Source organism: Taudactylus pleione, unplaced genomic scaffold (genome assembly GCF_031769625.1).
Source record: "Taudactylus pleione unplaced genomic scaffold, aTauple2 ptg000520l, whole genome shotgun sequence".
NCBI classification, from domain to species: domain Eukaryota; kingdom Metazoa; phylum Chordata; class Amphibia; order Anura; family Myobatrachidae; genus Taudactylus; species Taudactylus pleione.
In genome coordinates, this window is record NW_028284922.1 from 8988135 (window position 1) to 9011686 (window position 23552).

Consider the following 23552-nt stretch of genomic DNA (forward strand, 5'->3'; position numbering starts at 1 on the left):
AGACTGCTGTAAACCAGGTTGGCGTCTGAAGATTCAACATTGCACTAGCAACTGGCTAGTGCTACAGGAAGTCCTTTTATAGGAATTTCTGGCTCCTGATTTGATGCTGCGGTCAGCTGAGCAGAAACGGCATCCTGACTGGCTGAGAGAGAAAAGCTGAATGTATCCAACATGGCGGTACGGGATCTCTGGCGTGGTGACAGAGTGGGCAATACTCTGCAGGGGACTACTGCAATAGTCTCCTTATTGGTCTTCCCAAAATCAGGCTCTCCCCACTACAATCCATTTTGAATGCAGCTGCGAGGTTCATCTTTCTCACCAAACACAAATAAAAATGGACAATACCGTGCCTCTCTGAGGGGATAAATAACACAATTCTAATAAAGAAAATTCTGTAGATCAATTTCTCCAAGTGATATTAGACTGGTAATATTCTCCACAACAGCAGTAGAATCGTCACATAGAAGAATAAAAACACATTTCCATAGTGTAGTAAGTCTTATAAATGGTGAAATAGGTCCCAAGTCTAAACCTTAAATAGTTTTATGTCAGACGTGTAGGTAATTTTCGCAGAAAAGGAAAAAGGGACCACCCTTAGTGCTTCAAAATTCTTGAATGGTGATGCTCACTTTGTATGCTTACATCAATAGGTGGATCTCAAGCTTATAAAGGTATCTTTATACTTTATGTACTCCAAAAAAGGGATCACCACGTGTGAATGTACACACACAAACAGCAGTTCACATGTATGCTTACGTCTAACAGGATTTTCTTATGTCCGTAGCGGTTTCTTTAAATCTTCTCCCGAAAATATCCCGCCCAGATTTGAAGGGAGTTAGATCATACGTGGGCTCCCATATAGGCAAACGGTTGAATAACGATATTTAATATGAATTCTGATACTTCACTCAGAAAAGTTCCAAAAGCATTTATTAAATAAAATACGAACATGTACAACAAGGTATCAGAAAGACCAGTACCCGGAAGTTGTTGGCAGCATAACACAGTGGTAACAACGGGGCCCCAAATGCTCACCGTGCTTAGCTGATCCTAGGTAGGTTCTGCACTGATCCGTAAAACACCACACCACACCACCAACGCGTTTCGACTCTGAAGGTCTTTTTCAAGGTGATGGTGTGTACTGCATGTAGCCAGCTATTTATTCTCCATTAAGTCCTGCCCCTTCCTCTGAACTGAACTTCTTCAGCTGAGGTCACCATAAGTTTCAGATAGTACTGATGTAATATTATCATAAAAAGTATAAATAATTCATTAAAACTAGTTGTGATTATATAAATATTTCACTCGGGCAAAATCAGTATAATTTATATTAGTTTTGTTCGTATTGTTTCCCTAGTAACGGAGCTTTTCTCCAATCGGCGTCCAGTTTAATTTCTAGTTGCTAGGGCTGCATGACTTTAGCCTCTAGTGTCTGGCCGCAGTGTAAACTTCCGGTCTGCGCTCCACCGCAATCCCGGAAGTGCGTTTTCTATAAAACCTTATTACAGGCAAAAGAAATGGAATGGAATTTTCTGCAATAAGGGTATAACAAAGAAGAAGTTAGAAAAACCATAGAGGAAATAGGGGCTATTGAAAGATCAACTCTTCTAAAATACAAATAAAAAACCAATACCAAGAGGAAAATATCATTTATTACTAAATTTAATACCCAATACAAAGATATAGAGAAAGTTATCAGAAAACATTGGTATATTTTGAAAGGGGATCCAATGTTAAAAGAAATTGTCCCTGAAAAACCACTTTTTGTATATAGGAGAGCAAATAATCTAAAAAACCATTTAGTTAAGAGTGCTACTGAGGAAAAAAGGAATGGTCACATAAATACTGTTGGCTTTCACAGATGCAGAAGTTGTGTTATGTGTAAAGCTAATAAAAATACACCTATTAAAGTCGTAGATTTTAAATCTACCTCAAATAGCAAAATTTTTAAAATCCAAGAATTCATGACTTGCAATAGCAAATACTGTGTATACCTGATCCAATGCAAGTGTAATTTACAATATATAGGGAGGACATCAAGAACCCTGCGAGAAAGATGGGGAGAACACAATAGAAATATTAGAAATGGTATAGAGAATCAACCAGTCCAGTCGTTTTAAAAATACCCATATGTGCTTCATAGATTCCATCACCCTGGTAGTAGGGATTAAAAAAGTGGAGGGAAATTGGCGAAAAAAGAATATAGCAACCATTTTAGCCCAAACAGAAATTAAATACATCCACGATGTTAAAACCTTGGTTCCGTACAGTCTAAATGTGGATTTTGAGTTAAAATGGTTATTATGAAATGGTTCAATGAAATGGCTTTTTATGATATGTTCTCCTTCATATTTTTTATTCATTCATTATATATCTTAGATTTTACTATTGGTTGATCCTTTTTAAGCTGTTATATTTATAAGACATTGGACCTCATTCAGAGCCGCTCGTAAGCGGCAGTACGCTCGTTCCGAGCGATGTTCGCCCATCTGCGCATGCGTACGGTTTATAATACGCATGCGCGAACCAGTCAGTGCGGCCGAAAATCGTTTGTAGGCTATATAGCGAATGCCTGCTATTTTGAGTGACAGGAGGAGGCGTATGTGGGTGGTAACAGGGGAAGGTGCTTGAAAACGGGGAGTGGAGATCAGAACGCAGGCGTGCTTAAAGGTCAAAGCGGGCGTTTTATGGGTGTGCATAATTAATGCAGCAGCGTCATTGACCACGTCACTTGGTTGTTTTGTAGCCAGAACTGCTCGCAAAATTATGGTAGCAAAAACCAACCACAAGCAACCAAGCAGTTCATACGCTGTTTGATGTACTCGATTAATCTAATAAATAGCGGACATGACGTATGATGCGAGCGGCCAGGGGGCGTTTTTATAAAAAAAACGACCGCATGTTTTGTTCGCTCGACATGGAGGCGGCAACAGACCGCAAGGAGCGAACGTTTCATTTGAATAGCCACCCCCTTTTTCTGAACGAGCGTACTGACGCTTACGAGCAGCTCTGAATGAGGTCCTTTGTTTCCTACATTTTTAAAATTTTTGATTGAGTGACGTTTTATTCAGTGCATATAATAAGGTTTATAGAAAATGTATTTTATGCATATAGGATGCCTACACAATTTTTATATACCTACGTGTAATCCATTCACCTAATAGGTATAATATATCTTTTGTGGGATGGATTGGAGGCCGACAGATGTTAAGGTACTAGAGGTTACAGAACGCAATCCCTAGAATTAGATACTCCGAGAGGACGGGCTATTACTTCCGTTGTGGTGGTGGAACGCACTTCCGGGATTGCGGTGGAACGCAGACCGGAAGTTTACACTGCGGCCAGACACTAGAGGCTAAAGTCATGCAGCCCTAGCAACTAGAAATTAAACGGGACGCCGATTGGAGAAAAGCTCCGTTACTAGGGAAACAATACGAACAAAACTAATATAAATTATACTGATTTTGCCCGAGTGAAATATTTATATCATCACAACTAGTTTTAATGAATTATTTATACTGTTTATGATAATATTACATCAGTACTATCTGAAACTTATGGTGACCTCAGCTGAAGAAGTTCAGTTCAGAGGAAGGGGCAGGACTTAATGGAGAATAAATAGCTGGCTACATGCAGTACACACCATCACCTTGAAAAAGACCTTCAGAGTGGAAACGCGTTGGTGGTGTGGTGTGGTGTTTTACGGACCAGTGCAGAACCTACCTAGGATCAGCTAAGCATGGTGAGCATTTGGGGCCCCGTTGTTACCACTGTGTTATGCTGCCATCAACTTCCGGGTACTGGTCTTTCTGATACCTTGTTGTACATGTTCGTATTTTATTTAATAAATGCTTTTGGAACTTTTCTGAGTGAAGTATCAGAATTCATATTAAATATCGTTATTCAACCGTTTGCCTATATGGGAGCCCACGTATGATCTAACTCCCTTCAAATCTGGGCGGGATATTTTCGGGAGAAGATTTAAAGAAACCGCTACGGACATAAGAAAATCCTGTTCTACGTAAGCATACATGTGAGCTGCTGTTTGTGTGTGTACATTCACACGTGGTGATCCCTTTTTTGGAGTACATAAAGTATAAAGATACCTTTATAAGCTTGAGATCCACCTATTGATGTAAGCATACAAAGTGAGCATCACCATTCAAGAATTTTGAAGCACTAAGGGTGGTCCCTTTTTCCTTTTCTGCGAAAATTACCTACACGTCTGACATAAAACTATTTAAGGTTTAGACTTGGGACCTATTTCACCATTTATAAGACTTACTACACTATGGAAATGTTTTTTCTCTTCTATATGACGATTATACTGCTGTTGTGGAGAATACTACCAGTCTAATATCACTTGGAGAAATTAATCTACAGAATATTCTTTATTAGAATTGTGTTATTTATCCCCTCAGAGAGGCGCGGTATTGTCCATTTTTATTTGTGTATATCATTTCACCCGGTCTTGATAACATCGGGAGTATTATACCAGCAGCCTTTTTTTCCGTACAGGGTCTATTTATTTTATCTTTCTCACCAAACATTCAGTGTCTGCTGATCCACTCTGTCAGTCCCTCCATTGGCTGCCGGTCTTCTACCGCATTCAATTTAAAACACTTACACTCACACATAAAGCTATTAACCAAACCACACCAACATACATCTCAAAATATCTTCCAACCCGACATCTCCGCTCTGCACAAGATCTGCGTCTCTCATCCCCGCGCATTATTTGTTCACATGCACGGTTACAGGACTTTTTTCAGGCTGCACCCACCCTGTTGAATGCCCTCCCACGCATAATAAAACTTTCCACTAGTTTCCAAACATTCAAGCGTTCTCTGAAACCTCACCTCTTCAGACAAGCTTATCAGATTCCAGAACCGCCCACCTAACCATTTTATAGCTTCCCTATCTAACTCTCTTCTCATAGTAAACACCTATCACATCTTCTCTTTCTTCAATTTAATATCCTCTTAACCCTAGGCCAACTTTCCAGTGTGATTTCAATTATACAGCCCACCAAGAACATCTGCAATCGGGCTGGACTAATTTGCAATATGTAGCACCAATCCTTGTGTATCAATGCCTATTTCCCTATAGATTGTAAACTTGTAAGCAGGGCCCTCTTACCAAAAATGTATGTCTTTTACATATGCCTTGTATGTATGTATGTATGTCTTTTACAACCAGTAAAATGTTAATGTTTATTCAAATTGTAAAGCGCAACGGAATTTGCTGCGCTATATAAGAAACTGTTAATAAATAAATAATAAATAACCTGAACATAGTGGGACCTGCAGACTTCATGGAGAGCAGGGAGAGACAGCAGAGAGGGAGGTAACATGACCTAAGAGCCTGGTGCATTACACATTCAAAACAGTTTTCTCAAACTGCCAGTGTTGTGAAGGTAGAGAAACGCGTCAAGACAAGCAAACCTGTTACCCTCTCAAACATACAACATATACAGTAAAATGTAACTTGCAATAAGCCCTTTTTCCTCACCATGTCTATGGAACTGGCAACAGTGAGACCCAAGCCTGCTGTATTCTCCAGGCAACAACATACTAACGGGTAGTGGATAGAACCCCTATAGTATTTGTACCCTGACATCATCAGTTACTGTCCAACGTCATTCCTTACTATCCACATGGACATAGAAGGGGAATATAAACCAACAGCGAGCAAGCAAGCCACCGTGTCCGAAGCGTGGTGAGCGAAGCGAGCCTGCAAGGGGACAAATTTCTTCTTTTGGTGGCCTTTATGGACATGGAACTGCACTTGCATTATAACAATATATGGACAAAAGATGAATAAATTAAATGTTTGTTTACACATATTTTACCAAATACTTAATCTTGGCTGAACCCAATTATTGAAATTTCTAATGAGATACTGTACAGAGTACTGCATCAAAATTAACAACTGTCTCCAAATACTGTACCTATACAAATTAACTAAATAGTTTTATATTTCAGTTTGCTGAATGCTTTGTTTATCTTTTATATTTGTATGAATTATGTCTAACAATTGATAAATGACTGTACTGTACAGTATGTTTGTATAAAAATCTTTTTTGTGTGTATATATATATATATTTATCTGCTTTAACAAATTCAATTTATACTTTAAATATAACACCTAACTAATATAAATATAACACCTACCCTTCCCTTCCTCCTACCTAATGTACTGCAGTATATGCAGATAATATCCGAGGTATGTCTTCCGTACCTTTTCTGGGTATGTGAGGAGCAGGAGTTGGTTATTCTCTGGGTCATCTACACATCTTTGTAGAAAGTTGCTCTCAGACAATGCATCTTTAACTTCTTTTTCACATATTTTAAAGCCATTTTCTGTTAGGAGAATCACTGCATCCACCTGCATAATAAATATATGCACCTTGTGATGTAGTAATCCACAATGATAAAATGCAGATAAGAAATACAGTAATCAAGTATAATGGACCATAGAGACCAACATATCCATGTGCCATCCACAACTGCCTCATACATTTATAAAACTAAAGTATCCAGCTGGAAATGGGGAATTGATTGATGCGAATGACTTAATATTCTCCAACATCACCTACAGTTACTACTAAACTGTAGTAACTCATAAATAAATAATGCATTATCAAAGACAAATTAAAGTCTAAATGACCCAACAGGTAGACATAATGGGCCTGATTCTAAGATGGGAATGCGTATGATATACCGACAGCTGAAAAGCCGCCGGTTCAATTACCAACGCCGTAAGCACGGACAGGAGATGTAAGTAACCTAACCCTCCCTCTTTCCCTACCCTAACTCTCCCTTAGTGGTGCTTAACCCTAACTTGGAGGAGTGGAAGGTCCACAGTTTCAAAGGCTGCCGATACCTGGATTTCACAGTAATAATATCATTAGTGATCTTAGTATGGTATGTTTGTGTGAAGAGGAGGTAGCAGAAATCAAATTGAAGTAGGTTAAGGAGGGAATAGGAGGAAAGAACCATTTTTAGATGGCATGCTTTTTAGATGGCATGAGCCTGCTTACTTTAATGAAGCAGCAGGACTGGAGAGGGATCTTGAGATCCTTCTACGGTGGGCTGAAGCTGACCGTGATCCCACCACAAACAACAAAGTAAAGCAATTACTTTACTTCTTAGTCATCGCAGGGACAGCCTCTTATCTGAGCCAAAATTCCTGTGACTGCACATTAGATAGACACATAAAAACATTCCTTATTGCCATGACAAGCAGCAATAAGAAATGTTAATTTTCAGGGTAACCACAATTTTTAATAAATAGAGGCATAACTATATAAGAGTTTCCCAATGAAAAAAACGTCCAGGAAAAACAGTGATGCATGAAGAATTTCAACCTTGAACTGCCCCAACTGGTAATTGACAACAGCTTTCCCTGTTTTCCCATTTCCTGAAAACAATTCTAGAGCCACAACAGTCTGCTGTTAATTGAGAATGGACATTGTAGGAAAGTAGTATGTTACTTCATACAGAAATTAACCAACATTACCCATTTTAGAGGGAAGTACTATTTTTGGGAAGGTACAGGGGTGTTGCCTACCTGAAAGAGATGTGGATTGAGAACTGCAGGGAATGGTTTATTTTGCCCTAGTGTTCTCATTGGGTGTGCCTAACAGACACATCTAATTGATCATCTACCTTTCTCTAGAAAAATTAGCTTACCTCCGAAAGAGCACCTCTAATAAAATCCATAGCGATTGGATCGGAATCATCTGTTCCAGGCATCTCTAGTATTTCCTTCCCACCATATAGGATTTTGCAGGGCACATAGACTACAATTTGTTTGACAGCAGCGATTCTCTTTTTTATTTTTTCAGCCTTATTTTCATCTTCTTCTTGAGGATTTGTCAGCCCACTCAGAACACTCTAGAAAGATTTTAATTGAAAAAAAAAAATTATCTAGAAATTAATGTTTATACACAAAAATAAATACGAAAATTAAACAGCCATAAAAACATGTAACTAAAGAAAAAACAAAGAACCAATACAATAATTCTCATGATCAGTATTTATATAAATCCAAAGTATAACAGGTTCTGTATCTGTAGCTATAAGTAATATAGAGATCATTATGGGGTAATTTGTTCAGATAATTTATCAAACTACCATTTTTGAGACAGTTGGATCAATAGGTTTTTCTTTCTCCTGTAAGGCAAAAATGACAATAGGATTTTATTTTTCCTTCCTATGGGTCCACTCCATTATAATATATGAAAGGCTGCACTTTATGGGGTTTCTGCAACCCAAAAGCCTCTTCCTGACCTCACACATTGTATAGGGGGACATCATCTAGCCTTTTGGCTGAGCTTGTGCAGATCTACCCATGGTGTGGGGGGAACAGAAAAACATACAATACACATGATGTGGGAGGAAAGAAGGACTAGAGCAGTAACATGGCCACATCTATTTCCAGGGATTACACCTAAGCAGTGAGGGAGAGTAGTTTGGGCCATAAGGGTGGTAACATTGTGGCATGAGGCATGATCATACAGTTTCCTACCTCCGTGTACTGTATGTGGCAGCCTAAATTCTGCTCATTTAATGCATCTCTATGACATACCCACAAATTCCAAGAACTGATACCGGCACTTGCATGGATGCCAATTCTCATCAGTTTTGGTACCAAGATAAAGAGAGAGCGAATTTGTTATCTGCACACACACAATTACTCTGAGATGTGATTTTTAATAAGAAACTTACATACCCTGTTAATACCCCATTATATTAACATACTAGTACATATGGGGGTGTAGCCTAAACTGAACCGGTATGTAATGCCAGCTGGATGCCTCCGGTCAAAATACAGACAGCGGTATCCCGATGGTTGGTATCCTGACAGGGGTCGGATAAGTATACTTACCCTCCCCCCTTCTTCCCCTAACCCTCCCTTTTTGTAGCCTAACCCTATCCACCCCGCACCCTAACCCTCCCTTTTGCAGCTTACTTCTAACCTTCCCCGTTAGTGCCTAAACCTAAGTGTCCCCCTCTGTGACTAACCCTAATACTCTCCTCCCTTATTGCCTAAACCTAACCGTCCCCAGTGGTGACTAGCCCTAACCCTCCCCCCCAAACCTAACACTAACCCCGCTATGCTACCTAAACCTAACTCTCCACCCCCGTGGCTAACACTAAGGGCACCCCACCTTAACCTTCGTTCGGGCTGTCGTCCTCCTGGATTCCGGCTTTGGGATTAAGATAGGCATCGGTATTTCGAAGCCTATCATAAGTCCCTCTTCAGGCTTCCAGCATCGGGATTGAGACCAGGTGACAGGGGGCGTGGCCTAATCGTGGGTGGTGTGGCCACGCCCACTTACAAATTTTTTTTTTTCAGTGCCGCTTCGGGCTGGGGAGGGGGCACTGTAAGCATCTCAGCCCAGCGCACAGCCAATGGGGGGTGCGATCAGCATGATCGCTCCCCCCCCAAAGGCACAGGAGACTGCTCTGGCTGCTGCCACGAGCAGTCTCCCAGTGCAGCCCAGCACACAGCAGCGTGTGCTGGAATGCTGTGACTTAAGAGGGAGGGGGAGCGGTGCCGGAGGCGGGCCCCCGCTGGGCCCCTGCAGCAAGCCTGGGCCCGGGAAATTTGTACCCACAACCCCCCCCTCTCAGCGCCCCTGCTCATAACTACATCCCGCCTAAGTAACCAAATAAATCTGATACAATAAACAAAAAAAGAGAAGAGAAAAAGCGGTTGTACCAAAAAGGCGCACTATAAAATTTTACTTTTATTAATTAATATTATAAAATAACCTATTCCATATTGTTTGGTTTAGGTCCATTCACAGTGAAATATATTGGTTATAAAATAGGAATAGAGTGCCTAATTGTTTTTCACATCATTACTATTACCTGCCCTCAAATTGATTACACAAATTAGCTAGTGTACTATAGAAAATTCTCCCAACAAAATGGTAATAAGGTAATAAATATTAGACCAATTGATATTAAAAAAAAAACAGAGCCCACTTATAAGTTGGTGTCCCAGGTATATAATATACTCTATTTTGTAGGACCTCTATTGTATTCTTAGGGGTAAATTTACTAAGCTGAGAGTTTTTAGAAGTGAGTTTTAAAAGTGATGTTGCCAATAGCAACCATTCAGATTCTAGCTATTATCTTCTAGAAGGTGCTAGTTAAATGTTAAGTAGAATCTGACTGGTTGCTATGGGCAACATCACTTTTAAAAGTCACTTCTAAAAACTCTCACTTTAGTAAATTTACCCCTTATTGTGGGTTGCCTTAAATAAATGTCACACGTGATCAATTACACTTTTTATATCATATAGGGTGGATATTCACAGGGATAAGAGTAACCTTTATCCAGAGATCTTTGACAAATATAAGTAAAGTGTCTGGTCTATCGAAAAGAATTTTTTAATAACCTTTGGGAGTAATTGAGAATTTTTTTATATCAAATATAATTATATTTGCTACAGTATTACAGATTTCCTGTAGAACTCTTTTCTGTGAAAAAAATATGATAATTAGTCTGTCTGCTTATAATGCTAAATGGCTATTAAACAATAGAAATTGCAGACAAAACATATTTTCTTGTTTCATCAACAGCAATACATCAGCTGATTTACTAACCAGTATATGATATAATACAATCTAATATATCAGTAATTATTTTTGTCTCATTTTATCGGCAACATAGTCACTTGCTTTTGGTAACATATGTATTACAAATTATGGCAAAGTTAAATGTTCGCTCAGTAGAGCGAGTGACATATTCAGACTTATACATATTCCAAAATGACATTAAATAAAAGACATGCCGCCACATGTACTAAACCAAAACTGACAGACATCAACGGTATTTAGCTATTTATCATCAATCAGGTTTCAGGTTCAATTGAAACCCGTGATGTTATGTCAGTAATTTTGTGCAGCTCTAAAGTCTGTTGGTTTTAAACTGAAAGTTCAAATCTGACGTCAAATAGCCGTTAAAAAACTACATCAAACCCGTCCAAACAGAAAAAGTAAAAAAAAAAAGTATTAAAATAAAAAAAAAAAATGTTTGGGGTTTCCCCCCAAATCAGTAACCAACCCTGGACCTCTCAGCCTGGGTTGGTATTGGAAAAAAAAGAGAAAAATGTTGTGGGGCTCCTCCTATTCTCCAATAACCAGCACCAGGCTGAACCAGCAGGGGGGATAATCCCATAGCATGGGGACACACACAGTCAAATACAAACGGGTCTAATACAGTGAAACATCAAACCTATTTTGTGGAAAATCCCTTGAATTCTAAAAGATACAGGTGTGCTATGCCCCCTAGAATATGCAATACTTAAGTGACTTTAGTGTATCTATACTGTAAAGTAGGGGACAAGCTATTTCTTATACGAATTATGTGGTAACAGGGAATATGAAATGATGACATCATATATTGTCTATACAAATTCCTAAGCTGGGGGTACACACTATGCCGACTGATCTGCCGACACAGGCCGATCAGGTAAGCTGAACAGACTTACCAATCGGCCACTCAATGTGTATTCCCTGACAAAATAACTGGGCAGGCATTTGAATCAGTCGCCGGTTGTCCCTGCAGCAAGTGTAAGGGCGGTCGGCTGAATGCCCTTACACACGGTCAAATGCGCCAACATATCTGCAGATATATCTGCCATTTTCTGTGCTGCAGATTAAATGTGATATGTCTGAACAACGTCATTCACAGACATATCTGGGGTACACACCTGCCGACGCACTCAAAATATATTGGCCATTCCATTGAACGGCCGATATATCACCCAATGTGTACCCAGCTAAAGAGTGGGAACAACAATCAAGTAATGTGATGTGTCACATGCAACTAGTAATGCTATATTGGCTCCACACACTCAGGGCCTGATTCAGAGCCGGACGCTCTGAACGAGCGCCCGCTCTGAATCAGGGCGTTTTTTTTTTTTTTTTGTGGCCTCTTGGCCGCTCTCATATCTGTGGGTTACCACCCGCAGCTTATGCGAGCGGCCATGATGATGGTCTTGACCATCGCGATCATCGGGCTTGCGACAAGACCCTTGCGGTAGGGTCTCGTTGCCGCAAGCCCCAGAGTGCTTTCGGCTCTAACAGAGCCGGAAGCACTCCCACTGACATCACTTGTGATGTCAGTGGGGCCGGCTCCAGACAGTAGGCGTTCCCATGGGAACGCCTCCGTCTGGGCAGCCACGCCCCCGGCCCGCCCACCAAAGGGGGTGTTCTGTCACTCAACATCGACAGCACGCCCCCTTTGGTACGAGACCCGGAGCGACGGTTTGGCCGTTGCAATCCTGGTTTCGCGCATGCGCACGATGGAGCCGGCTCCATTGTGCACATGCGCACTGGGCCACCATCGACCAGCTTGCGAGCGCATAGCGCTCACGAGCGGGTCTGAATCGGGCCCTCAGTACAGTGTCTAAATGCCGGTACATTCTAGACGATGTCTAGTTTGTACCAACCTTGTTAGCGACGGGACCCGGCGGGGTGCTGGCATCGGCAAGTGCGTACACACTTGAAAATGCCGGCAGCAATGAAGCAACAGCAGGGGCCATGCTGCATTCGGCAGCATGGCCCCCGCTACTATATTGCCTGTCAGAGCTGCATGCAGGTATGACGAGCGATGCAGCTGACATTGCGCAAGAGTGCGCATCGTCAGCGACATAGCTGGTACACACTAGACCAGGGGTCTTCAAACTTGGCCCCCCAGCTGTGGAACTACACATCCCAGCATGCACTGCCACCTTTTTGATATAACAGCATGCTAAAACTATGTGCAGTGCATGCTGGGATGTGTAGTTCCACAGCATCTGGAGGGCCAAGTTTGAAGACCCCTGCACTAGACAATGTGCCCGATATGTCATCCGATCCAGCTGGATCAGATGACATATCGTCTTGTGTGTTCCCGGCATAAGAAGATGTGGTACTGCATTATGCAATGCGCCTAAAATAAAGGTGCTACATTTGTTTGGAAATGTATCATATACAAATGTCACTTGTGCACTATATATACACTAGGGGTGTGCACCGGCCACTTTTCGTGTTTTGGTTTTGGATCTTTCTTCGTGTTTTGGATCTGGATTGGTTTTGCCAAAACCCCCCTTCCGTGTTTTTGGTTCTGGGTTTTGTGTCTTTGATCTGTATTTTTTTGGGAAAAAAGCATAAAAACAGCTAAAATCACAGAATTTGTGGGTTTTTCTGTTCCTATGCTATTAGTAACCTCAATAACATTAATTTACACTCATTTCCAGTCTATTGTGAACACCTCACACCTCACAATATTGTTTTTAGACTAAAAGGTTGCACCGAGGTAGCTGGATGACAAGTGGGCGGCACAAACACGTGGCCCATCTAGGAGTGACACTGCAGTGGCAGACAGGATGGCAGTTTGAAAAACTAGGCCCCAAACAGTACATAATGCAAAGAAAAAAACGAGGTGCAAGATGGAATTGTCCTTGGGCCCTCCCAGCCACCCTTATGTTGTATAAACAGGGCATGCACACTTTAACAAACCAATCATTTCAGCGCCAGGGTCTGCCACACGACTGTGGCTGAAATGATTGGTTCGTTTGGGCCCCCACAAAATAAGCTGGCAATTAATCTGTCCCTGCACAAACTGGCTCTACGGAGGCAAGTTGTCGTCCTCATCCTCCTCATCCACCGATTCCTCACCCTCTTCAGTGTTGTGTACATCCTCATCCTCACAGAGTATTAATTCGTCCCCGCTGGAATCCACCACCACAGGTCCCTCTGTACGTTCTGGAGGCTGGTCTCCCTGGAAGAGTTGATAACTCATTTTGATGAACATCATCTTCTCCACATTTTGTTTAAGCAACCTCCTACGCCTTTCGCTGACAAGGTTCCCGGCTGCACTAAACACTCTATCGGAGTACACACTGGAGGGGGGGCAACTCAGGTAAGATAGAGCCAGTTTGTACAGGGGCCTCCAAATTGCCTCTTTTTCCTGCCAGTAAAGGTACGGACTGTCTGACATGCCTACTTGGATGCTGTCACTGATGGAATCCTCCACCATTCTATCAATGGTGACAGTATCATATGCAGTGACAGTAGACATGTCAGAAATTGTTGCCAGGTCCTTCAGTCTGGACCAGATGTCCAAACTTGGTCCTGCCTGCCCTGCATCACTGCCAGCGGGTTGCTTAGGATACCTAAGTTGTTTCCTGGCAGACCCAGTTGCGGGAGAAAATGAAGAAGGAGCTGTTGACGTGTCACGTTCCGCTTCAGCTGACAGTGTTTTCACCAGCAGGTCTTTGCACCTCTGCAGGCTTGTGTCGGCCAAAAAGAGAGACACCACGTAAGCTTTAAACCTAGGATCGAGCACGGTTGCCAAAATGTAGTGGTCTGATTTCAACAGAGTGACCACCCTGGAATCCTGGCAAAGCGAATGAAGGGCTTCATCCACAAGTCCCACATGCTGAGCGGAATCGCTCCATCTTAGCTCCTACTTCACTTTCCCCAGCTGCTTCTGCAAAAGCCTGATGAGTGGAATGACCTGACCCAAGCTGGCAGTGTCTGAACTGACTTCACGTGTGGCAAGTTCGAAGGGCTGGAGAACCTTGCACAACACGGAAATCATTCTCCACTGCACTTGAGTCAGGTGCATACCCCCTCCTTTGCCTATGTCATAGGTGGATGTATAGGCTTGAATGGCCTTTTGCTGCTCCTCCATCCTCTGAAGTATATAGAGGGTTGAGTTCCACCGCATCACAACCTCTTGCTTCAGGTGATGGCGGAGAAGGTTCAAGAGTGTTTGCTGGCGATCCAATCTTCGGCATGCAGTCGTTGAATGGCGAAAGTGGGCAGAAATTTTTCGGGCCACCCAAAGCGTCTCCTGCACGCCCCTGTCATTTTTCAGAAAATTCTGCACCACCAAATATATTGTGTGAGCAAAACATGGGATGTGCTGGAATTTGCCCAGATGTAAAGCCCACACAATATTGGTGGCGTTGTCAGATATCACAAATCCCCAGGAGAGTCTAAGTGGGATAAGCCACTGGGCGATGAATTCCCTCAGTTTCTCTAAGAGGTTGTCGGCGGTGTGCCTCTTACTGAAACCGGTGATACACAGCGTAGCCTGCCTTGGAACGAGCTGGCGTTTCTGAGATGCTGCTACTGGTGACGCTGCTGTTATTGCTGCGTAAGGTGATACATCTACCCAGTGGGCTGTCACAGTCATATAGTCCTTAGTCTGCCCTGTTCCACTTGTCCACATGTCCGTGGTTAAGTGGACATTGGGTACAACCGCATTTTTTAGGACACTGAGGACACTTTTTCTGACGTTTCTGTATAGTCTCGGTATCGCCTGCCTAGTTTAGTGGAATCTAGATGGGATTTGGTACCGGGGGCACTCTACCTCCATCAACTGTCTAAATCCCACTGCACTAAAGGCGGATACCGGACGCACGTCTAACACTAACATAGCAGTCAAGGCCTCAGTTATCCGTTTTGCTTCAGGATGACTGCTGTCGTACTTCATCCTCCTCGCTAAGGACTGTTGGAGGGTCAATTGTTTAGTAAAAGTAGTGGTGTTCCTACTTCCTCTCTGGGATGATGAACGACTCCCAGCAGCAACAGCAGCAGCGGCAGGCTAGGATAGGAGAGTCAGTCATGCCAGTGACATGAGATGCAGGACTACTTCCGATCCTGACTAAGGAGGAAATTGATGAGGAGGGAGTTGACGGTGTGGTTTGCAGGCGCTTGGATACAACAGGACAAAGGGATTTAGGTGACCCTGGACTGCTTATGGTCTTAGCCAAAGTATCTGAACTTGACAGTAACTTTTTATGAACGCGCTGCAGGTGATGTATAAGGGAGGATGTTCCTAGGTGGTTAACGTCCCTACCCCTACTTATTTCACCTTTACATATGGTACATATGGCAAGACAGTTGTCCGGATTTGGATAGAAATATTGCCAGACCAAAGAGGTGGAATGTTTGGCCTTCTGCCCAGGCATGACCGTGATGGGCTTTTTCATCCTACGGACAACAACTGTCTCCCCCGGAGCCTGATTTAAACAAACCACATCGCCATCAGAATTCTCCTCGCCAACTTCCTCCTCAGCGCCAGCTACACCAATATCCTCATCCTGTTGTACTTCATCAGTGACATCTTCAATTTGCATATCAGCAAGTGGACTGTGGGTGCTCCTTCCAGCAGTTGCAGAAGGCGTGCAAATGGTGGAAAGAGCCACCTCTTCCCGTCCAGTGTTGGGAAGGTCAGGCATCGCAACCGCCACCACGCTTGGACTCTCCTTGGGGATTTGTGATATCTTCTTAGAACGCACAGTTCTTCGCTGTGCTTTTGCCAGCTTAACTCATTTGATTTTTGTAATGGGAGGAGGGCTTCCATCGTCATGTGAAGCTGAATTACTAGTCATGAACATAGGGAAAGACCTTAGCCGTTCCTTGCCACTCCATGTCGTAAATGGCATATTGGCAAGTTTACGTTTCTCCTCAGATGATTTAAATGTTTTTTTTTAAGGTAATTTTCCTGAAATTTCTCATTTGGGATTTTATATGCCCTCTACTATGACATTGGTCATCGACCTTGGCAGACGACGTTGATGGCATTTTATCGTCTATGTTATGACTAGTGGCAGCAGCTTCAGCACTAGGAGGAAGTGGTTCTTGATCTTTCCCTATTTTATTTTTATCGGACAAAGTTTTGTTTATGTTATATTGATATATACGTGCGGCTAAGGCGCACACAAACACAGAAAAGAAGAATTTTTTATTTTTTTTGGAGTGCACTTTGGGGGTTACACCACCCTTTAACAGACTTATGACACAGGCGCACGGTTGGCGCTGCTCCTTTGTTGATGCACATGCGGCTACAGCACAAACAATTCACAACACAGAAAATAAGAATTTTTATTTTGTAGCGCACTTTGGGGGTTACACCACCCTTTAACAGATAAGCCAGCCGGCCCTTTACTTATGACACAGGCACACGCTTGGTGCTGCTCCTTTGTTGATGCACGTTCGGCTACAGCGCATACAATTCACAACACAGAAAAGAAGAATTTAAAAAAAATTTTGGCGTGCACTTTGGGGGTTACACCACCCTTTAACAGACTTATGACACAGGCGCATGCTTGGCGCTGCTCCTTTGTTGATGTACGTGCGGCTACAGCGCACACAATTCACAACACAGAAAAGAAGAATTTTTAATTTTTTTTTAAGTGCACTTTGGGGGTTACACCACCCTTTAACAGACTTATGACACAGGCGCACGCTTGGAGCTGCTCCTTTGTTGATGCACGTTCGGCTACAGCGCATACAATTCACAACACAGACAAGAAGAATTTTTTATACTTTTTTGGAGTGCACTTTGAGGGTTACACCACCCTTTAACAGACGAGCCAGCTGACCATTTACTTATGACACAGGCACACGCTTGGCGCTGCTCCTTTGTTGAGACACGTGCGGCTACTGCGCATACATTTCACACACAAACAGAAAAAAAGAAGAATTGCTTATTTTTTGTAGAGCGCACTTTGGGGTTACACCACCCTTTAACAGACTTATGACACACAAACAAAAATGGCAGCTGCTCAGTCAATGTAGCAGAACTAATCAGGTGCATGAAAGGGAGGGGTCATACTAAGTAGAAAAAGGAGGGGGGTTTAACCCCCTATTGTTCCTCAGCACACTGAATAGTACTTGCAACAATATATGAAGACTATATGGTCATAGAAATTCAGAGATATTAGTTGCATGCATTTGCAAATACATGGAAAGCTGCTAGGCCTCGTCACGACTTCTCTGTCACTAGCAGTCCCTAACATTTGGAGGTTCATGTCCGGGGCGCAGTGCACCCCGAAAAACATCCAGCCCAGGACCCCCCCAGGGCATCACACGAAAAATGGAAAAAGAGTGACAGTGCAGTGTAAAGTACAGATGTGTAAGACTAATTAATGAGTGTTGAAAAAAGGGGTTAAAATATATGTGAAATATTACATGAAAAAAATACAATATACTGTATGTTTCAATATATGTTGTAATAGGAACAAAGTTCTAGTCTGTATCCTACCTGTAAGGCGAGACGATCATGTGTAGAATTTCTACCTAGTCCCAGATATAATTCTGTTTTTCCTGCAAATTCCAAAACTTCATTTGAAAGTGGGATATCATCAGGAGTGTGCAATGTGTCCTGCAGGTGTGACATGAAAGAAATGTTTCAAACATGAATACTGTACATTATATAGTCACATTTCAACCACATACAATTTCCTCAGTATAAATAAAAAATAGTGTGAAAAAGTTTGAAAGAATTTCCGCAGTGATCCACAAAATATGCAACTGTATATCTTCTTTATTATATTATTTTTTAATTCAATTCAAATTGACTTGCATCTAGATTTATAGCGAGGGTAGGAGTTTGTGTTGGGACAGTTCTATAATAACCATAGTATATTTTGGCTACATTCATCATGTTGACATTCATTAGAATATTGACAAAAGGTCCCTGGTGGTCTAGTGGTGACACACCTGGTTAGGCTGGTCTGGTGGCTCCAGCAGTGTCTTCTGGGTCCAGCGGCCATGTGATAATGACTTCAAAGGGATCTTGGACAGAGCTTCTGGTGGTGAGTATAACTAATCTCTGACCCTAAATCTAACTATCATCCTAGTGCCTAATCCTAACCCTCCAGCCAGTCCAGTTGTGAACATGTCAAAATTCTGCAGATGCCAACATGTTGATGTCAACATTTCAACAATTTTGACATCATAACTGTCAATACTGTGGTGTTGAAACTATGACTACATCCCGTAAGAACCATAGGGCGCTCAGCACATTTACTTTTACTGAAATATGCCAATTTGCACCTGACTTCATGTGTAGTGTGGCCTGATTGAGGAAGTAATGAAGAAGTGTAAGCTAAGTACAGTGGACACAAATGTATATACTGCTAGAGGAGCTCGCCCTGCACTGTGTCCTTTTCCCCTGTAGTGCAGGGGGCACATCACTGCATGACCTCTGACCCCCATGCACTACTGCGCATGAGTGTATTCACCGCACGACTTCAGCTACATCCTCCATACAGGATGGACATGCCTGAGAGTCTCCCCAGTGAGATGGACACACATAGGATCACTTGCATTTACCAACAAATATAGGATCTGCCAATAGGTTATCGGCCCAGGCCTCCAGCAATTGCAGAATAACAATACCAAGAATACAGCTGCAGCGACACGTAATAAAAGGATTTGAGTGAATATAGAAAAGACCTCTATTAGCGCGCAAGCCAGTATGAATTTTGCAAAGTTAGTGGGTTCAGAGAACTATGCTACATGGAAGTCCGCAATGCAGATGCAGTTAAAGTGGTCAAAATTATGGAAAATTACTATCCCAGGGGCAAACCCAATCCAGATGATATGGATAGAGCCATGGAGACCACAGGTTTAGCTGTAGAGCAGCTTGTGTATTCCATTATTCAAGGGAAAGTGATGGCATACAAAATTTGGATAGCATTGCAGATGTCTTATGAAGACAAAGACTTAATGAGACGAATCCACCTGAGCTGCACTCTGTATGGCACTAAGCTAATTTACAGATAGAATGCTGTCTATATCTCAGCAATTCACATCAGTAAGCATACAAGTAGATGACAAGGAGGTTGCAATAGCGATGCTGCAAAACCTTATGCCAGAGTATGATTTTCTAATAGTAGCTTTGTAGCCAACCAAGCTATCTGTGGAGATTTATGGCCAAGCTACTGCAGTTTCAAGACCTGTTGAGACCAATGCTGAGAATTCTATCAAGGGTGTAAAACCCAAAAGACCCAGGTACAAATGTTTCAAGTGCCACAAGGTGAAATATAAAGCTTCAGAGTGAAAATCAAATGAACAAAGTGGTATTTCATCATGCAAGCGTGATAGAAAGAATGAGTCAGCATTAAATGTAGCAGTCATAGCAAAATGAAAGTTGGTCACTAAAGTTGTGTGATCCTGTAAACATCAGGGGAATAGGAGATAAAGGGCCTGATTCAGAAGCGCTCGCAGAAAGCGAGCACTCGCTCTGAATCAGGGCGGATGCTTTTATGTTTTCTACCCGGCCTCCTGGTCGCTCGCTAAGCTGCGGGTGACCACCCACAGCTTTAGCGGGCGGCCAGATGATGGTCACGATGGTCACGACCATCGGGTTTGCGATGAGACCCTTGTGGTAGGGTCTAGTCTGCCACAAGCCCCAGTGAGCTTCCGGCTCTAAGCGATGACAGCTTTTTGGGAAATAGATAGTTTTCCCTATCTACACTAACTTACCGCAGCAGGAATCCGTGCTGCGCATGCGCTGTTACATTCATAAAACCAGCGCATGCACAGCACTACTTACAGCTGCGGTAATTTTGTGTACCCCCCCCAAACCCCCCCCTCCGCTCACCTCCCCCCCGTCCTGCACTTACCTGCCCGCGCAGCAGCCTCCGGCTCCTTCCTGCTGGTCTGATACATGGTCTCCCAGCAGACCAAAGTACAGTTTAGAAAGAAAAAAAAACGTGTTTTTTTTTTTCTAAACTTTATTGTGTTCTGCTGGGAGAACACAGTTGTCCGAGCAACCACTGGAGCCAGAGAAAAGAACAGAGCGCCGGAGGGAGCTGCGGAGGACCTGTCCAGCTGGTAGCAGGTAAGTCTCACCTGCTATTCGCCACCTCACAGTGGCGGATAGTACCTCCATCAAATTCCGAAAATACATAATTTTCAGAATTTGATGAATACCATAATTTCTACATCCACATTACTAATTTATGGGGAGTGTGGAAAATAACGCAGGGGGACTTAACCAGGAGATATCACTGATAGTAAGATACTTCATGAATACTAAAATAACGTTATTTAAGGAAAATGTCCTTAAAAAACTTTATTTTAGTGTTGATGAATAACCCCCCCTGACAGAGATTTAAGGAAAAAGGTGGCTGACAAAAGAAAAACTATATTGAATTGTTACATTATGAACTATTTAATTATTTTTCATGGTTAAACGGATTTAATTTATTTAACCTTATATACACATCATAAAGATAGATATATTGTGAACTCAGCTGATATAGTGTCACATAATGTTTCATGCTTTAGCGATATAATCAGTTCTAAGTATAAAAAAACCTAAAAATTTTAAGATACATTATATTATGAGGTTTTGTAAAATATAATTACAGTCACAATGCCAATAGAACCTGACAAGGGTGATAAAAAGTGAAATATAATCACAAATGGCTTGAACAACATAAAATTTAATTTAAAGCAGCAATACTGGGAAAGGTGAGACTAACCCCAGATAGACTAAAAAAAATGTCCCTAACAATAAGAAAAAGAGGAAACTAATAAGCAACTGGGAGTCATATGCCACAGGGCCAAGTGGCCAATGGGAGTGGGAAAAGTCGTAGGAATAGTTAAAGGGGGATCTAGGCATCTCAGGGAGAATGGAGAGAGGGGGATATGAAACAAAGGAAAGGGCGTGTGAGGGCGGGTGGAGGGAAGTGATGGAAGTGAGCAAAGGGAGTGAGAGAAGAGGACTTGGACATGGAACTACATATTAACCAGTTACTCAATGCTAGGATGAGTCTTATTATGATAAGTGTAACAAGGGGATAAAACCTAGTGAAACTTGTCCACTGTATTGTTAGGAATGCTAGTAATATATTCCATTTTAGCTACGAACCAAATCCTGTTCAACAATTCCCGATGAGAGGGAGGATAAGGATCTTTCTATAGTGATCCAATTCATATTTCGCAGCACAAGAAAGATGTAAAACAAATTTAATAGATTAACTGGTGAAAGTATGACGTTGAGGGCCACCACAGAAGAGACCAGTGACTGAACCATTTCCAATATGAGGCAATGTTTGGCCATGTCTGCTAAAGATTAAAATATAAGCCATTGTGTCCACGCTGTCTCCAACACAGGTCATGGGCATTAAGATAGCTTTGGTGGAGGCATTCATGAAGTACCACCTGGTGAGCACTTCTCCCTGATGGCCACACTTATAGTGCACGTAGAAACATTTGAGTTGTGGCAATATCACAAGAGATGGCGCTGGTGAGCAGCAGATTCTGTGTGGGGCAGGACAGATCCGCCCACACAGAGTAGAAAAGCATTGTGGGAAGATGCCTAATGGCTGCCTTGTGGAGAGAGCTCAAGTGTGGACTGATGAGAAGGCAGACCAGTCAGGCTGCTGTTGGAAACAGTCTATGTGGGACTGTGGCAGCCAGAGAGCCCAGTGAAGCTAAGCGATCCATTGGGGGCCAGGAGGCCTGTGTCTGGACCTTGCAGGAGGCAAGGGGGGACCACAAAACTCTCAGACTGTGTGACATTAAAGCAGTGAAGCTGCAGGCTGAGGAAGCAAGGGCCTATATCTGTATGATACAGGAAAGGCCACCAGGACTGACTGTGTTTGTGTAGCTGTGGCAGCCAAGCCAGGCTGGAGCCGGCGATAGACCTGCAGAGAAGTAGGCAGAGACTTTATTGGCAGACTAACTGCACCTTGATAGAGAGGGTTCAAGAAGTGAGCTAGTGCCCTAAGTGAGGGCTAGGTTGTTTGTTACTTTCTATTTCTGTTTCCTGATTATAATGCTGTAAAAGCACCATTTTCATTTATTTTACTGGAATGCCATGTGTGGACTCTAATTCTGCACCTAATCACTGCACCACTGACACCACTCTAACGAGCTAATTACCCCAAGTTATCACAGAGTGTATGGTAGGCCATGTGTCATCACCAAGAGGGGAAGTCCAACTCCCATGCATTTTCATGAGCAGTTAGATGAGGGCCCTCTAAAGTTAGGATAGAGTGGTATAAGTAGGATATGGTACCTCTATGAATGGGTCTGTATATGCAAAGCCGTTCAAATGATAATGGGGGTGAGGGGGAGTGAATGTGAGTGAGGAAGATACAACAGAACAAATTAGGAGAAATAGGCCAAAGTGTGAGTGGGGGACAGATAGTCGCTCCTGAACATTCGCAAAAGTCTGAGGGGCAAATTTACAGATGACATGTCTGCAGTGAATAATACCTGCAGCAGCCTAAATAGATGCCATGAGGGGTGATTGTCCTGGCAGGAGCAAGGGATGGTTGCATAACAGGGTCCGAGGGGAGGGGTAATCATAACAAAGAAACTTTTAGTTAAGACTTTCCCAATAGTAGAGCATGAGAGCATCCATAGGGATTAAAAGGGTGAGTCTAGGTATATGTTTGTGCAAAATCCAAGGCAGATAAGACATCGAGTACACACCTGCCAGCCCAATCTCCAAATCCTCCCATCGTTTAGTGTTGTGCTGCGAATGCCAAGTCACCATCTGACTTAAATGGCAAGCTTTATAGTATTAATGGAGCACAGGAAATCCCAGTTCCCATCCACCGAGTGCTTTGCCAAAATATCTTTGTGCAGGTGCGGCTATATATCGTTCCATTCAAATTTGCAGTAAGATGATCGAAGAGAGATAAATACGCAATAGAGCACTGCAATGGGGTGAGTCTGAAGAAAGTACAACAATTTAGGAATGACAAACATCTTAAGCGCATTATGTGG

The 23552-nt window shown here is 42.5% G+C and overlaps 1 protein-coding gene across 3 annotated transcripts in view; it reads right to left on the bottom strand.

Annotated features, from left to right (window-relative positions):
* The window catches only part of LOC148501331 (uncharacterized), a 276950-nt gene that overhangs the window by 155481 nt on the left and 97917 nt on the right, over positions 1 to 23552 (bottom strand). For all 3 annotated transcript variants that reach the window (XM_088450639.1, XM_088450638.1, XM_088450640.1), the window contains exons 9-11: positions 18064 to 18183; positions 7695 to 7898; positions 6241 to 6387 (exon numbers count right to left, since the gene is read on the bottom strand). In XM_088450639.1, coding sequence (XP_088306765.1) covers positions 6241 to 6387; positions 7695 to 7898; positions 18064 to 18183 — 471 coding nt within the window. The remainder of the gene's footprint in view (positions 1 to 6240; positions 6388 to 7694; positions 7899 to 18063; positions 18184 to 23552) is intronic.